Source organism: Archocentrus centrarchus, chromosome 21 (assembly GCF_007364275.1).
Source record: "Archocentrus centrarchus isolate MPI-CPG fArcCen1 chromosome 21, fArcCen1, whole genome shotgun sequence".
Lineage (NCBI taxonomy): Eukaryota > Metazoa > Chordata > Actinopteri > Cichliformes > Cichlidae > Archocentrus > Archocentrus centrarchus.
The window spans coordinates 8,851,476-8,869,288 of NC_044366.1; the positions used below are offsets into that span (position 1 = coordinate 8,851,476).

General features: G+C 38.9%; 1 protein-coding gene across 6 annotated transcripts in view; it reads left to right on the forward strand.

The window, feature by feature from the left end:
* The first annotated feature begins 1,338 nt into the window (after positions 1-1,338).
* epb41l5 (erythrocyte membrane protein band 4.1 like 5) overlaps positions 1,339-17,813 on the forward strand; it is a 43,932-nt gene continuing 27,457 nt past the window's right edge. For all 6 annotated transcript variants that reach the window (XM_030757858.1, XM_030757863.1, XM_030757860.1 and 3 more), the window contains exons 1-7: positions 1,339-1,517; positions 3,047-3,258; positions 13,386-13,490; positions 14,642-14,684; positions 15,406-15,484; positions 15,896-15,940; positions 16,738-16,790. In XM_030757858.1, the coding sequence (XP_030613718.1) occupies positions 3,079-3,258; positions 13,386-13,490; positions 14,642-14,684; positions 15,406-15,484; positions 15,896-15,940; positions 16,738-16,790 (505 nt within the window). In that variant the 5' untranslated portion in view covers positions 1,339-1,517; positions 3,047-3,078. The remainder of the gene's footprint in view (positions 1,518-3,046; positions 3,259-13,385; positions 13,491-14,641; positions 14,685-15,405; positions 15,485-15,895; positions 15,941-16,737; positions 16,791-17,813) is intronic.

A 17,813-nucleotide genomic window follows, 5' to 3' on the forward strand; every position in this document is an offset into this window, starting at 1 on the left:
TTTCACTCTTGCTGCCACAAATCCGTTTCTGGGGGGTATACCACTACTTATATTTAAAAGTAAAGAAGCTATACCAGATTTCAATTTATCTGGGTTACAGATTAATCTTAAATATGGTAAGCATATGGTAAGCATACTGCATGAGAATACAATTACTAGCACTGCTCATCAGTGCATATGAACAATTTCAAAGGGAGCAAAGGGACACACAGTGCATCTGCCATTAAGTAGATTTTAGTGATCTTTACCCAGTAAAAAATGGTTATAGTAGAACCTGTAGGTGATCAGATTTGATGAGTGATTGTTGGCAAAGCTTTAAAGTTGTATAATTTTGAACATTAATGTGCACCAGAGGGAAAAATCTGAAAACTGGCCAAATCTTTTTAGTGAAATGAAATATTCTTAATAACACTAACATGGAAATGAATATGGTGTGATGTCAGGTTAAGCTGTTATTTTAGCATTTTCCATGCTTTTTGACACGGACAGTACATCTGCCAGTGTACAAGCTACACCTGCTACTGTGGGGATGTCAGTGCTTTTCACAGAATAAAAGTAAGACATAGCTGTATTAATATCTGCAGAAAGAAAAGGCTTCAGTTTCTCTCAGAAGACATGTTTGCGTTCTAAGTGCCCCTTTAACTTGCTTTGCACCTTAGCAGTTTTAAAGACTCGTTTGGGCCATTAGATAAGTAGCTTTCATTGCAATTTCTCCTGGTTTTTTTTTTGGGGGGGGGGGGGGGGGGGTAGGTGGATTTCTCCACACTACAAAGTGAGCAGCTTCATTCACTCTATCAATCAGGCTATTTAATGTGTACTAATATGACAAAATGACATCCATTACTTTTTGGGCAGATATAGTAATAATGTTTGGTGACACCAAGTTGGGAACTACTGCCTTAAATGAACGATTGTTCCTTAAAGCAACCAGCAGGGGGTGGTGTTCTCAAATAGAGTGGCTATGATTGAAATTCAGAAAATGAATGAGGGGGTAAATCCTATAAATCCTTTGGCACTGTAGCTTTAAAAAAAAAAAAGCAAAAAAAAAAAAGCATGCAAGCCGTTTCACGTAAAACGTTTTTATATTTGACTTGATATGTACCAGCTTTGCAGCCCATTTCTCTGGTCTCAATTAAACTACACAGAAACTCAAAATAAAATAAATATAAATTGCTAAGTTACCTAAATTAGGGCTTAAGTGCTGAATTCCCACTTATTTAGTTTTTGAGTAGAAAATTTGTTTTTTTAAAAAGGCGTGTCGCTTTAAAAATGCTAATGAGCCCCTTTCTTCGGGATTTATCCTGACGTCATTTCCTGAGGAGAGCTTGCCTCCTACTTTTTGTCGGGACCTGGGAGAGAAAATTATCCCGCAGGGGCACCGAAGCGGAATAAACAAGAAAAAGAAGAAACTAAAAAGAAAAGAAGTTACAAACTATGGAAATGTACGAGGCTTTGGTTTAGTCTTCTATTATGCAGGCGGGGGTGCTTTCATCGTGAATTCCTACGAGGAGGTTTTTGTAAGTAGCCCATCATTCAGACGTTCTCGGATCCACAAGTGGCTATTGGAGCAAGTGTACGTTGGCTCCTGCTCCTGGAGCTAAATGCGGTGTTTGTTTTGTTGTGCGGGGCACGCTTGCCTGATCGGAGTCGTAATTATTTGACGCGTTCGTGGGTAAGGGTTATGCCGTATGGTATAACGAGCGCACACCTGTTGCCTTTGCTTACACCAGGTACTTCGGGCCTTAACCGGGTAAGGTTATCGATGCAGCTAGGGCTAATTTGTTTAATTCATGTTGGTAAACAGATTTCTTAAATAATTTTAAGTATGTCTTGGACTTTTTGAGGAGTTTTAGATTACCGGCTGACCTGAAGACACAGGGAAAATATATAAATAAATAAACATACATTTGTGGTCGATTACCGTCAGCTGGCATTTCAGATTAGTTTACTTTAACTGTGTTGTGTCGTCCTTAATGTTACTTTACCTTCTGTATGTCAAATAACATTGCGTATATGTATTTTCATTTATATAAAAGCCGTCTTATCCACAGAATCCATGCAGCAGTCCTTATAATATCTTTAGATGGGGAAAAAACTCACTGTTGATCAGAGTTAACTGAGAATTACAATTAATTACAGTACCACCTTATCACTTCTGCATTATTTTAGCTTCATGAGCAGCATAACTTCATACAAACTCAGATCAGCTGTAGATTTATGACAGCATAAATCACCTGTACAGCTGACCCATACACACCTGTGTTCCAGTGGTATAAAGTTTTGCCTTCCATCCATCCGTCCATCCATCCTTTGCCATTTATCTTAGTCTGGGTTGTAGGTAAGGTACAGCCATCTAAGCAGAAATCCTAAGACATGTTCCCCAGCCCTTATGGGAGGATACTGAGTATTTACCCGTCCAGTGGAGAGATTTTCCTGGGTTTTCCTTTCAGCTGGTCAAAAACAGTTAACCCAGGAGGCATCCTAGTCAGATGTCTGAACCACCTCAACTGGCTCCATTCAGTGTGGAGGAGCAGTCATTGTACCTTGAGCTCCTCCCAACTTTGTAATGACAGAACTCCTCATTCAAGGAGAGCCCAGATGTCCTTCATAGGAAGCTCATTTCCGCTTCTTATATCCATCATCTCATTTTTTTCAGTCACTACCCACCACTTGTGGCCATAGGTGAGGGTAGGAACGTAGTTTGAGATGTAACTTGACAGCTTTGCCTTCCTTTCTCAGCTGTCTTTTACATAACAGACAGGTGCAGCTTACTTTAGATTGTGTGCCAGGGTGTCTGACAGTCTTCCACTTAAATTTTTTCCCATGTGTACAAAGCCCTGAGATACTTGAACTCCTCTATTTGAAGCAGTAACGCATTTCCAAACTACAGTGGTCACTCCACCGTTTTCCAGCTCAGGACAGTGGCCTCAGACTTACCAATTCCTGACCACTGTACACTTGTCTGCAAACCAACTGCATATAATACTGAGACATTTCTACTTTAATTTATTCTCTTTGTTTTAATCTTTATGCTCTTTGGTTACAGGTGCGGTACTGTACCCTTCTTCTCTCCCCATCATGTTGAGTTTCTTGCGCAGGACGCTGGGGCGACGCTCCATCCGGAAACATGCAGAGAAAACCCGGCTACGAGAAGCCCAGCGGGCCACAACGCATATCCCTGCTGCTGGAGATGCAACGTCTATCATCACCTGCCGTGTATCCCTGCTGGATGGGACAGATGTCAGTGTTGACTTGCCGGTAAGCAGTTTTGAATTTCTTTCCATTGTATTTATTGAGGAGCAGTCATAAAAGCCTATTTTAGCTAATATAGATTTTCAGCTGATATATCGGTGTATCCCTAATAGAATAAGGCTCTTTCTGCACTCACTCTTATTTGAAACCAATAGAAACTGTAGATACTGGGTTTTGGTAACACATTGCAGGCTTTCCTTTGGCTCAAAATGGGCTCTTGGTTGACTAGTTCAGGCAGAGAGTCTCTTTTATATTTTTTAACTTTATTTTCTTGATTTATTTATGTGTTTTCTTGTTATTTCTGGCAATTTTCAGTAAATGAAACCCCACAAAAACCTCTTTGGTGGGCACCAACATCAGTATTTACATAAAGGAGAGCTTATGGGAGGATTTGTTTACTTAATGTCTAGTAATGTGTTTCAAAAGCTAGTTAGAAGCTTACTATGAAGACGCTGCTTGACTCCAAACACCCATATTCTCTGCTGTAATGCTACTCTGCTAAATGTGCTCTGTACAATGTTGAACATATTGTAAAAAGTAGACTCAGAGCTGCTCTGCTGGGAAAACTATATTATAACACCATTTATAGCATCTTTTTCTATGTTATTCTTTAGGGAAAAAACTAATATTGGCATTTATGAGGAAAAAACAGGAAAATCAAATGGGGAAAATGGGCAAATCTGTGAAGAAACGTGGATGTCTGTAAGGAAGAAACTGGCAAATTGATGAGAAAATTTTCCCGAATAAAAAATGTCACATTTACAAGAACAAAAAACAGGCAGATTCTTGAGAAAAAAATGGCAATTTGTGACAAATTTACAAAGAGACAAAAGGCAAATTTAAGCAACAAAACTGGCAATTGTTTGAGTAAAAATGTAAGAAAATGTGTGTCAAAAACAATGTTTTTATTATTGCTGTTAAGTGAAATAACCGAGCTTCACTTTTCAAGGTATATAGAAATTCACAAAACTTTGAACTCTTGGGATTAATAACTCATAAAAAAAACATTGTTAGAACACCTCTTTACAGATATATCTTTAAGGTAGACACCAAACTATATCTGTCCTCAACTAACAACACTGGTCGCTATGTTGTAGTACACTATTGTAGACAGCAGATATGCTATATGTGATAGGCCAGTCAGTTGATAGATTAATATTTGCACTATAAAGATCTACATAGCAAGGCTGAGTAGTGTGTTACAAAGATACAAATTACTCACTGTTTTTCAGCTGGCATGTGAATGGTGTAATTTTTTTTGGACATGTCTTCATGTTTGCTCATCCTTAAAATTGACATCCTGTTCTGTGGTTAATAGTAGGCAAAATGCTCCGTGTGAATCATGCTTTGTGACTAATTGCCTTTAAATAGATGCTTGGTATAACCAGCAGTGTTTCTATGTAGTTATGAGAGTTGGAAAGTGAAAGCGGTGTACCAGTGACCATAGTGTGCCTGGGTCAGTAGAGCAGTCCTGTTAATCCTGTGAAGTGTGTGTGTGTGTGTGTGTGTGTGTGTGTGTGTGTGTGTGTGTGTGTGTGTGTGTGTGTGTGTGTGTGTGTGTGTGTGTGTGTGCTCCTGATCACCTGTAATTCCGTGATCCTCTCTGGAGAACACAATCACACGATATACTGGTCTCATCACCAAGTCACCACTTCACTCCTTCCATCTCCTACTCCTCTTTTCTCTCCTTTTTACCCCCCTTCTTTCTTGCTGTTATTTGTTTCTCTTTATTGACTTATACACAAGCTACTGTTGGGGGGAGAGTAAATGCAAGCTTGTTGTACAATGCTATAGTGATTACAGTTTTAGAACAATTTTCCCCTTATGCAATTATTATTTTCCTGTCGCTTCATGTTCATCTTTCCATGAGCCACTCCAGTGAGGTCAGCAGCTTATCTTGAAATCTGTCTTGCATGAATTCCAAGGAAAACTCAGGAAAACATTCTCCTCACTATTGCTGCCTGATATAAAAACTCAAATTGCCTGCTGCCAACCAGCATTACAGAACTCGGTACAGGAATCTCTCATTTGTGACCAGAAATGTGTTTTTATTGAGCATATCTCACAGGTGATGTCACATATTTGAGCCTGTCCTCAGCCTGACTTGCCAAATCCTTAACATGTAATCCCTCCTATCAGCTGAGTATTGTGCACATGGGGAGAGAGAGTTGCATTGTATTCTTATTCAGTCTCTTAGTGGAATTTTATCTGCTTGGACGCGCTCTCTTGCCCTCTTGTTTATACTTGGGAATTAATGATTGCAGGAATGTTATTACTCTAGCCTGCTCTTGCATTCACACCTCTAGAAACTCGGAGATATTTGACGTGTACCTGAAGAACTTCTAAAAATGCATTCCAGCAGGACTCTTGGCTTTAGGTTGGGATTCAGAATTTCTTTTTGTTTTTCCCCTCCCCAAGACATGCTTGTAGGTAGCTTCTGCAAACACTCCCACCTTATCATCCAGCTCTCTCTAAGTGATAGGGCAGTAGCAAAAACACACTTGTTAACAGCATTACTCAGTGCGCTTCTTACTCATTTAAATTTCGTTTGCCGTTACGTTAACATCGCAAGTAGTTTTTCACCAGTAATTCTCACTTAGCGCCATTGACCTTCCATTGTTCAGCTGACTTCCATTCGCTTCGGTTCAAAAATTATTATAAATTTTGGTCCATGATGAAGATAACATAACTTGTTAGGCATAAATTAAACTGTCAGAATCAGAATCAGGTTTATTTTGGCCAAGTATGTTTACACACACAAGGAATTTGGTTCCGGTTGATAGTGTCTCTCTAGTATTATACAGTGTCCTATAATTTAACTTAAAGCATTAAATAATTAAAATATTTTACCACCTATGTCTACTTATTGCTGATTTGCGTTCTCATTACAGTAACGCCATGATTTTGTGCATGAAATTATAGAATTAAAATAAAATTGATCTATTTCTCTTAACTTACTGTCCAAACAGGCTAGTTGTGAAGTGGAGGAAATCTATTAATAGCATCTTCAGGTGTACTTTGAAACAAGGTCTGTAAAGTTATACCGGCCACTTTTAATCGTATCTGTGTCTTTGATAATGATTAAAATATATAGCATCACAATAGCTTTAAAAGTAAAAAGGAAAATAAGACAGTTTCAAGTAAATTTAGACTACAGAGCACCTGCAGTTATTAAGAAATGATTAACATTAGACATTTGTGACAATGAAGAGTGTATCTAAACTTCTGACCACAACTGTAGCTGATGGTGGTTCATTAACCCTGACGGCTTTTCTGGAAATCCAGCTTAGCTTTCTGTGGGACTCGTGACACAGATCTGCTGATAGTTATTTTTCAGTCAAATGTCTGTTCATTTTTTTCAGGTTTTTTTTTTTTTTTTTTTTAAATATTTGTTGAAAGCCCAAGCACAGATGAAGTCGACCAACATTTTAGTCCCTGCATTCTTTTCCTTAGTATCTGCTTCATATCACCTTCTGTTTTAATTAGATGTCATAGACGTCTATCCTCTGTGGTGTGTCAGTGGTCCTGCACTTCACTGCATTAAAGCCTGGCTAATATAGAGCAGTACCTGTTGACAGACACTGAGGTGCCTGCTGGAACCGGACGCCTTTCTGATAACCTCATAACAAGCTGTGTCTCAGTGGTGGGTTGGTCACTACAAAGTTATGCAGTTTTTGTCAGTGTAGTCATCAAATAGGTTAGTAAAGATTTGGTATAACAGGGACTTTCTGCATGTAATTAAGGCACTGAGTCTGTGTTACTTTCTTTGACAGAAATCTAGTCCTCTTATTTAATCATGTGGAACACAAAATGTTTGCTACGTTTGAGTAAATGACTCCCCTATGAACAATAGTAGTTAAAAATAATTTTATTACAGTGCTGGTAATTTTCCTTTGACTCTGACTAAAGCCTCTTTGGGGGATACCAGATTTTCTGTGTATGAAAAACCCTGACTAATATTGATCTAAAAATACTTGGGAGAAAACAAAAGTCTATTTTTAGGGTTAAGGCAGCACAATTAAAATGTTAGAATGTTCAGTGATTTGCCAGAAGCAGAGGTGTGTCTGTGTGTGTGTGTGTGTGTGTGTGTGTGTGTGTGTGTGTGTGTGTGTGTGTGTGTGTGTGTGTGTGTGTGTGTGTGTGTGTGTGTGTTAATGCAGTTTATCAATTTTAATTTCAGTTCTAATTTAGAAGATCCAGATGAAAGTGAATTTCCCTGCCTTAGAGCAGAACCCTGCTGGGAAATGTAAGCTACACAGTGGCACAATGTTTGGTTAAAAGAACTTAAAGAAAACTTGCTTCCTGCCACTTCGGGGAGCCTTGATAGTTTTGGAGAGGCTGTTGTTTTCCTTTGTTGTTCTGTGCTGTTTGAACTGTTTCTCCTATGCTGCCAGCTAGGCAGCACAGGGAACTGAACTTTTATTTTATAGGAACAGTGTGAACATTTAAAGTGAAGTACAGCATTTGGCTTTCAGGGAAACACCGTTCCAGCCTCCAGATGTTTGTGTTTCAGACAGCATTCATTCAGTTTCTCTGAGAAAAAGCACACCACTGTTGCTGCTTCTTGCTGTCATTGATACTTAGTTACACAATTCAAGATTTTTTTCGGGTGTCTCATGGTCCATCATAGTTCAGTAAAAATGAGTTTAAGTTCATGACTAAATATGTGTCAGAAACATGAATATATATTCTTTGAATCTTTAGTGACTGGACAATTTTACGTCGTCAAAATTTTACACATTTCAGCTGTACTTTTAAACGGCAGTCAAGCCTGAACACAGCAAGCGGCTCCAAATAAATCAAGACAAGGCAAGTAAAATGCATGCAAATGAAAGAAGTCAATTAAAAATACACTCTCCCTGCTCTCAGCCGGTCCGTGCTGCCATAATGATGAACAGGTTCATATTTCCTCCACGAACCATTGAAACGCCTCCTTCAGTTACACCAAATGGACCTGCCTGACTGTAAATTCTGCCACTGGTGTGCAGAACGAAACACAATGCTTTTATCTCATTAGACACGGCGTCTGGCACCTACAGTCAGTTTCATAAAACTGCACATATGTCTAGTTCTGTTTTTTGTAAAATAAATAAAATAAAATAAATCACAGTGGAACTGTCATTATGGGCCCCAGTTTAGCTCCTAAATGGAAATAGAAAGCAAAAAAGAACTGCAGTTTAACTGATTTGTGTTACATCAGCATCAGATGTTTTTACCCACAGCCAGTACACGCAGCTGTGGCAGTTGACAGTACCAGTACTTGGAATTTATCCCACACGTGCAAACAGTCCTCACAGTGATAATCAAACCAATAATAAGCTCATATGTCATATTAAGAAGCTTAAACTTCGCAGCTGACTTCACATTAGGGCTGGGTGATTAATCAAATTCTTTATGTGCTGTCACCCCTCCATAAAAGCCAAAACTCACTGACTGTTCAGTTCAGCTCGAGACAGTATAACAAAAAGGCTGACCAAGATCTATCTCAAAATAAAAGTTGTAAAAGGTTTCATTAAGTGGACTTGCAGAGCTGACCTGGGCATTGTACGGCCCGCGTGATGTCAAATTGAAATTAGGATTCAAATATAAGTATACATCATGCTGTTTGTTTAATTTTAGCCACATTGATAAACTCTTCATCAGAGAATGGCTTATTGTTTTTTGTGATCTTTGTGAGAAATCACAATACAACTTTGTTGCATTTATTTTGATTGCCACTGCTATTTTTTTAATTTGTGTGTGTGTGTGTGTGTGTGTGTGTGTGTGTGTGTGTGCAAGTGAATGCAGCTTCACTGGTTGGAACCGATGTTTTAAAAAAAGACTGATGCACAACAGGGAGTTTTTAACAAGACATGGACGTCTACGTATTTATTTACTCAAGTCAGAGGTAAAGCCATGTGCTTTGTTTGTGGATAGCAGATTGCCGTGTTTAAGGATTGCAATTTGAATCGCCACTATTGAGCCTGTTAGCACAATAGAGAACCAGCAAAAATACCTCTTTTGCATCTCTAATTTTAATCTGCTCATCATTTCACCAACAGCTGTGTGTAGGAAACTCTCTGTGCACCTGGTCTAAAGTGTGTCTGTGTGTCACACATTCATTTGCATTGTTTAAAGCTGTGGTTTTCAAACATTTTGACCTTAAGGTACAGCAAAGGGCAAACCAAAATTTCAAGCCTCTATTCATATGTGAAGTCAGCTCTTCACTAAGGTAAAGGCATTTTTGGGCCTCCCCGCTAGCCTATACCTTCCATGCATAGCCTCCTCATTGCCTCTGGTTCAGACCCAGCGCTCTTTTGGAATAGGCCATGTGTCTCTCAGTTGGACATTTGGTTTCTAAGTGCCTCTCTAGCTTGTTTGGCACCATGCCCGTTGACATCTCAAATCAGGCTAAAGCTAAAGCAGGCTAAAATTTCCACCATCTGACAAGTGTATAGACTGGCTCAGTGGACAAAAGTTCCCTTTGACAGAAAGTTCATAAAATCTCAAATCAGGATAGTGTGTTTTAACACACCAATTTGGAAGCAGTGGTATAAACGTCTGGCACCGGATGTCAGCTAAGCAAGCAGAAATGTTACGTGCCCCTTCTCAATGGTTCAGTGAGTTTTCTTTTTATTTTTGAGATGTCCAACTGATTGTAAATACACACTGACTAGGATTCATGCTTCACTGGTTTTCCATCTGTGTTTTTTCCAGTATGTTAAGGCCACCCTTACTTACTACAAGTTAATGCCAAAGCCCCCCCCCCCCCCCCCCCCCCCCCCTTTTTTTTTTGTTTTTGTTTTTAAGCACTCTACCTCTCAGTCTAGCAGTTGAACATCCAACTAAAGTTAGGTCTTTCCTTTCGATTTATCCACTTCCTTGTTTTCTTTACTCCACTACCAGCATTCCCACCCACCTTGTCACCTCCACTGACCCTCTTTTCTCTGTAGCTCAATAGAAAATATTAAATGCATGCATTTTTTTTTTTTTAAATAAATGAAACTGATCAAGAGTAGACTTAAAAATTTGCATGCATAGATGCACTTGACTCTTGTTTATCCTAAAAAACATGACCCAGTATTCTGCTTATCGTAGACATAGACTTTTTTAATGGACACATTACTACCCTGGCTGCTTTATTGGACTTGTATTGCAGTAGCTGATATCAGCTACTGCAATACATCAGCTAAATACTTTTGTTGTCATTAAACAACCTGACAGAATGTCTCAGAGGAAGAATTGTTTGCTCGCAGGCAGGCAAAAAGACGTCAAAGACCCTGACAATGCTGTAAGCACTATAACAAGGCCTTGGGTGCAGGACACACGCACACACACAAACGCACACACACACACACACACACACACACACACAAACGCACACAATGAGTCCTTTGTACTCCCTCTCCCAGGGTACTGTAGGGGTGCGGTATGCCTCGTCAGCTATGCCAGCTAGTATGGGGCCAGCCCCCCTGTGCTGCCCAGGAGCTCTCTTGGGATCTGTGTGTGTGTGTGTGTGAGAGAGAGTGAAAGAGAGCGAGAAAGACAGTGTCTGTAAGATAGAGGCAACCCTGCTTAGTTGCTTTCTTAATCACTTCCCTCATTTCTTGTAACATTCTGTATGTAGTTGATGCATCTGGTTTATCTGTTTGGTGGCAGGATGAAATGAGGAAAATGGGAGACACTAGGCGTAGTATGCTTGTAGAAATGGTGTCATTTGTACGTGGAATAGTACTGTCAGATCCATGAAACAGGCACCTTGCCAGTGATGATGGTTTATAAAAGAAAAAAATGAGCCTTGACCAAGGACGTGATGAAACCTGGTAGGCAGTTGGGGCTAAAGTATATCTATTTGATCAATAGTTTTATTTATATTTAAATTAATTCCTACTTTCTTATAATGGATGAACCAATCTGTTGTTTAGAACAGATATCTGTATGATCCTGACAGCTAGATCAGGTATCGGTAACAACATACCGATTTTATGGTCTGCTCTATTCAAATTGATTCTAAAGATCCACAGAGGACAGTGAGAAAGGTGGAGCTGCAGAGTGAGGGGAAACAAAGCCAGGCGCTCACATAATGTTACGTAGCCACCCTACTACAAAGTAACTGCTCCTCATGGTGGGTTTTGAAGTTGGAAGTGTGCGCGTGAGAGAGAATGTGTTTATATATGGACAGATATTTCCCAGTCCCAACCTGAACACACAGTAACTGGTACAGCCTCGCCAGAGAGGGCAACACCTATTCAGCTTTTGGCAGCTTGATATTTTCTCTAATCTCTTTTCAGTTCCATTGCACAAGTCAGAATATGTTGCAGGGAATTATATTAATTCCCATAAAACCTATAAAAGTTTTGTTATAAATAAATATAAAATAAGAGTAAAATAACATGAAGAAGCTCACCTTTTATTTAGGGGAAAAAGGGAAGGTGATCTTGTGAACAGCCCCAGACAATTCAAATGTAGGCGGATTTAATACATTTTCCTCTAACGCCTAATTTTAGAGATGCATACTTCCATGTATGCTAAGGCAGATGCCATTGTTTGCTCCTTTCAGTTTTTGAAATGTGTAGATTTTATGCTTTCCTTTGACTGATTAAATTCAGATGGCTCAAGACAATTGAACACTTGAACATGTTTCTTTGGGTTGTTAACAATTACATTTTTCTTTGACATTTTATAGATAAAATGTTTTAAATTGAGGAAAAATAGCTTTTAGAGGACTCAACAATGAAAACATTTATATGGATAGGTGCCTGTAAAAACTTGTACATATATTCACGACCATGTATTTGATGTAAAGCAAATCCATATTGCAGATCTCTCTCTTACAATGTGATCTAAAGTTTTGGATACCAGTTTCTTCAGGACTCTTGTGACATGTGAACCATCCTGAGACGCACCCTTGCTTACTCATTGCTGTGGTTTTGATTGTTCAGTCATCAGGTTAGGCAATACACTCCTGATCAAAATCTTAAGACCAGTTAAAAAATTGCAAGAATTTGCATTTTGCTCTATTGGATCTTAAGAAGGTTCTAAGTAGAGCTTCACAATGCTAAAAGAAGAAATTGGTGCAAGAGACAAAAACTTTTGAGCAGGGAATTTTTTGAAAACTGCATTTACACTCAAACATGATTTTTTCAGCTGATCAAAAGTTTAAGACCATAGCTAAAAAAAAAAAAACAGAAATCAAAGTGTCAAAAAAAGGACTCAGTAATGAGTAGCTCCACCATTCTTGTTGATCACTTCAAACAATTGTTTAGGCATGCTTGATGCCAGTGTTTCCAGGAGGCTAGTGGGAACGTTGTTCCAAGTGTTGAAGATGGCTTCACGAAGGGCATCCACTGTCTGGAACTGATACCGTTTTTGTAAACTTACCTTGCCAACCATCCCCAAATGTTCTCAGTCGGATTTAGACCAGGGGAACATGCAGGATGGTCCAAAAGAGTGGTGTTATTCTCCTGGAAGAAGTCCTTTGTCAGGCGGGAATTGTGAACTGCAGTGTTGTCCTGTTGAAAAACCCAGTCATTACCACACAGACGAGGGCCCTCAGTCATGAGGGATGCCCGCTGCAACATCTCCACATAGCCAGCTGCTGTTTGACGCCCCTGCACAACCTGAAGCTCCATTGTTCCATTGAAGGAAAACGCAGTTTTTGTCTCTTGCACCCATTTCTTCTTTTAGCATCGTGAAGCTCTACTTAGAACCTTCTTAAGATCCAATAGAGCAAAATAAAAATTCTTGCAATTTTTTAACTGGTCTTAAGATTTTGATCAGGAGTGTATGTAGGCTGGGAGGTAGAGTAGGTCAAACACTAATTGGTCGGTTGTTGGTTCAAACCCGGGCTACTTCAGTCTGCATGTCGACATGTCTTTGGGCAAGATACTCAACCCTAAATTTTGGTTAATGCATCCTTTGGTATCAGAAAGCACTATATTCTTAGAATAATTCTGGAAAAGTGCATATAAACTACAGTCTGTTTAGAAATTAGAAATTCTTTGTCATTGCAGATGTCCAAGCAACGAAATTCTGTTTGACAGCTCTCCCTTTCTTTTCACAGCAGCATATGAATGAGAACAAGATACCAAATGGCCATCCATCTTACTTAAAAACTGAGGTCTTTTCTTTCTTTTTTGTGTTTCTCTCAACAGAAAAAAGCCAAAGGTGAGGAGCTGTTTGAACAGATCATGTACCATCTGGACATTGTTGAGAAAGATTACTTTGGATTACGCTTCATGGACTCGGCACAAGTTCCAGTAAGAATGGAGAGTTTCCTGTGATTTGTACTGGTTGTTTATTTGTCTTGTTTGTTTGTTTTTATTTTGTTTTTTTTTAATTGACTTTATCTTCAGACTCACTGCTAGTACTTAAAGTAAAAAAAGTAAGAATTTAAGTCAGTGGTTCTCAAATCCAGGCCTCGTGGCCCAGTGTCCTGCAGGTTTTAGATGGTGATCCAACACACCTGAGTCAAATATAGAAGTCATTAGCAGGACTCTGGAGAACTTGACTGCATACTGAAAAGGTAATTCAGCCATTTGATTCAGGTGTGTTGGATCAGGGACACATCTAAAACCTGCAGGACACCGGCTCTCGAGGCCTGGAATTGAGAACCACTTGTATTAACGGTTTTAGTATTTTTTTTTTAATAGAAAGATATACAAAGTCTGTGTAACTGTATTTGTTAGGTAAGGAGTTAATTATTATCATTGTGGAGTGGTAATAATCACAATTTTACTACTGTACTCTTCATCTAAAAAATATTTGGTGTAGTAAAATTATGTCTATTTGATCATTGTTGTATTTTGCCTCAGACAGCATAGTCTTAGCCAGATTTGGATTATATCCCACATTACTGCTCTCCCAAGAAAGCTTGATATACAGACTTTCTCTTTCATTGAATGGGCTTAAAAGCTTGGTTATGGGAGTCCACACTAGGAGTCAGGCTGTCCTCTCACACAAACAATTTTAAGTCATTGGTCTCCTAGGGACTCTGTTCCTTCACAAGTGAAACTTGAAGGGAGGGAAACAGAGGAGGCAGGTTTAGAGCACTGAGAGAGGGAGGGCTGTAATAAGGAATGTGGGGGAGAGAGACAGAGTGCTGTGAGTTCCTCTGTTATCTATCTCTGTCTCTCTCGCTCATACACATAGACACACACAGCCACCTCCTTGTCTCCCTGACATTGTTCATGCCTCGTAGAGCCTGAACTTCCCAGAAGAAACCTCAAAGAACAGAACACTTATTAACCAATTGACTTAACTGGTCACTTTCATTCAGTTGCACACATAAATTCTTAATGTTTCTATGTCCAGTGAGGGCAGATGTAGTAATGTTGCTGTTGGATTTGTGTTTGCTGAACCTTGTTGAATATACTGTATTTTAATTGTTGCTACTTTTGTATTCTTTTAGCATTGGCTTGACGTTACAAAAAGTATCAAGAAACAAGTGAAAAGTAAGTATTAATGAGTCCCTGCCTAAACATTTATTCTTATGTAATGAGCATATTTACACTTTTTGTATTATTTGGAAGAGTTTAAATTATAGTGCATTTTGTGAATAACAAACCACTGCATGTGTTTCTGAACAAAGTGTTGTCTATCTAGTCAGGTTTCCTAAATTTGTCCTGTGATGTGATTATTACCAAATCTGATTTTTCACACCAAATGTGAAGCAAAGTTTTTCATGTCAGTTACATGCAAAGTCTGTGGAACTGCTGCAAATTCATGCTGGGCAGTGCAAATAGATGCAAATTCACATTTGTATGATTTAAAATATTCCAACTTCTGCAAAAAAAATAAAAAATTTAACTTCACTTTATGTGACACAAACCCATCAGGACTCTTCTGACATCAGAAATGGAGGACTTACTCATTGTCAGTGTTTGATGGCAGCTGGAGCTGTATGGTTCAACATTGCAGAAAAGAGAAAGTTTGGAGAAAAGAGTGAAATCATAGGACTGCAAATATGTTATCATAAGTTAATTTTCTAGCTGTGGGTCATACTTCCCCTCGTCCTTGGTGTTTGAGGCCAGTACGTGTAACTTTCCAACACGACTGCATTCACATTAATGACATAAGGCAAAACTTCATTTCGCATTTAGTGCGACTGCGCCATCATGCATCATTGTATTCTGAAACTGCATAATATTTAGTTTTTTTTAATGTCTCATTTAGTTGGCCCACCTTACTGCCTTCACATGAGAGTTAAGTTCTACTCCTCAGAACCGAACAACCTGCACGAGGAACTCACCAGGTGAGTTAAAACACGCGTTTCTTTCCTTATTGATTCTCACTCACATTTTAACATCTCAGTGTACTGGCATTTTAAGGTTCCTTATTTTGTAAATCTGTTAATTTCATATACATACAGAACTTTAAAGTCAATGTTTTCTTCTAGAAGACATTTGCTTTATACCTAAACTGTAATAAATGTTCTACTTTTATATATATTATGTTGTAGACACACCTACATTGATCATGTAAAAAGCAATGTAGGGTCCTGCAGTGTCAATGTCAGTCACTCAAATGAATAAAATCATTTCATGATTTGCTTCTTCATACACACCAAAATTGAGCCGTAGATGGGTGTTCCTTTGCAGCATATTCCATAAAGGCTTCACTAACCATGGCCATATTTACCCATGTGGTTTTGATTTTTTTTCAGATACCTTTTTGTGTTACAGTTAAAACAAGACGTCCTCAGTGGCAAGTATGTCATTTTCCTGTCTTTGAAGCGCACACACACACACAGGAAAAGTGATGAGAAACACAGAGATATTAATTATGTCAGAGAGAACTGGTGCCGTTAACATGTTTTGACAGTCAGTGGTTAAAAATAACATATTACAATGATTACAGAACATGCAGCTTCCCCAACCAATACAACAAATGTGTATTGGTTGGGGAATACACATTCCTAAATGTGTAACTAGTCCAGGTTATTGCTCCCATATTTGTTATATTATTTATATTTGTTATATTTGCCATATATTAATAGTCCCTGTGCTCTGCAGTCATCCAACAGACTGTCCTAAGTAAATTCAGTTATATTTTCTGCCTTACTAGCTGATTTAATCTCTATGCTGAAAACTGATTTACAACCCCCTCTGCTACATAACTGACCAGATCAATATCCCAGAGGTTTAATTGACGTGATGCTATACTCTGATTTCTACTCTGTTACTCTGTTTCTTTAATTTTTTTCAAGCAGTATGGTTTGCACAGATCTAATGAGAGACTTGACTGTTGAGCCTTGGTTGAAATATTTGAATCCTTTGTGTTGATAGTCATTGCCATGTAACCTTAAGAACCTTACAGGATTATATGTTGGCCAGTGGAATACAGTTACATTCATTCAGTCATTAAATGGAGATTAAAATATGGAATTCTGATTTCCTCTTTATGGAAAGGAACTTTGTTAGCCACCTGCCGGGTTTGAGGTTTATGTTTCACTGTGATTGATTTTATGTTTCACTGTGATTGATTTTTGCATGTCTGTATTTTTAGGCTTGAATGTCCGTTTGACACGGCGGTGGAGTTGGCTGCCTTCTCACTACAGGGTAAGCATAACAGACATCCAGGATTCTCTCCACCCCTGTAAAAGCAGCTAATGCTTGTTCATTTTAGGTTTCTTCATGTTTTCACAGTTCAGATGTCTTTGGTACGTAGAGCCCCAGAGGCCCTGGCAAAAAACATCTTGGGCTTACTTGTATTAGTTGATGCTGATGTCACATGTTAGTTTTGCAAAGGATCATCAGTATTCCATGCATATAGTTTACTTTTTTGCAATTCACAGACACGCTCCAGTTCTACTGTATTGGTTTGCAGCTAGCAATAGTAGACCTTGTTCTGGTCTGGAGATTGGATGCAACTTAGATCTGTTTGGAGTGACTGTCTTACAGCAGGTGGAGAACTTGTTCATGGGTTAGTATGTGCAAACTAAACGGGACTGCAGAGCAGAACTGTACCTTAAAATAACTTTATCTTAGTGATCTTAATGAAGTTTTGTATCAGTGTGGGTCTCAGGTAATACAGAGATGCATATGGACTGGCCTGGGTATATTTGATGTGTCCCTGTTCCATGAAAGTATTTCTTGATCTTGAACCAGCCATGGCTGTCATTGTGAATTACTATCTGCTTTGAGTTATACTCTTACTAACATTGCTGTGATTAGTTGCTGAGGCACAGAAATTCCACAGTATAACTTTGAATCATTACAGAGTCAATGGGGTGGCAGAGATGTCATTTTCCCTTTTTGGCTAGAAAACAAAAGCTGTTTTCCAGCACATTTCTGAGACTACTGTACCTCTGATGTATATTAATTCATTGCTTACTTCCCTGTCTGTTTTTCTAGATTAGTCTGTAGGGACAAATATCTATGTAACAGCATAAATAGTATTTCCTCTTTACTGCCAGTATTTGATTACTGAACCTTCAGTGAGGAAGAGCACAGCCTTAGGTCCATCGCAGGCCAGCCAGTGTTTCCTAAGCTACATACAGTGTATTGAAAAACTGCTAGTAGACCTAGTGAGTTTGCTCTTCCAGCATAAATGAGCCCATACTTTCACATAACCATACCTCC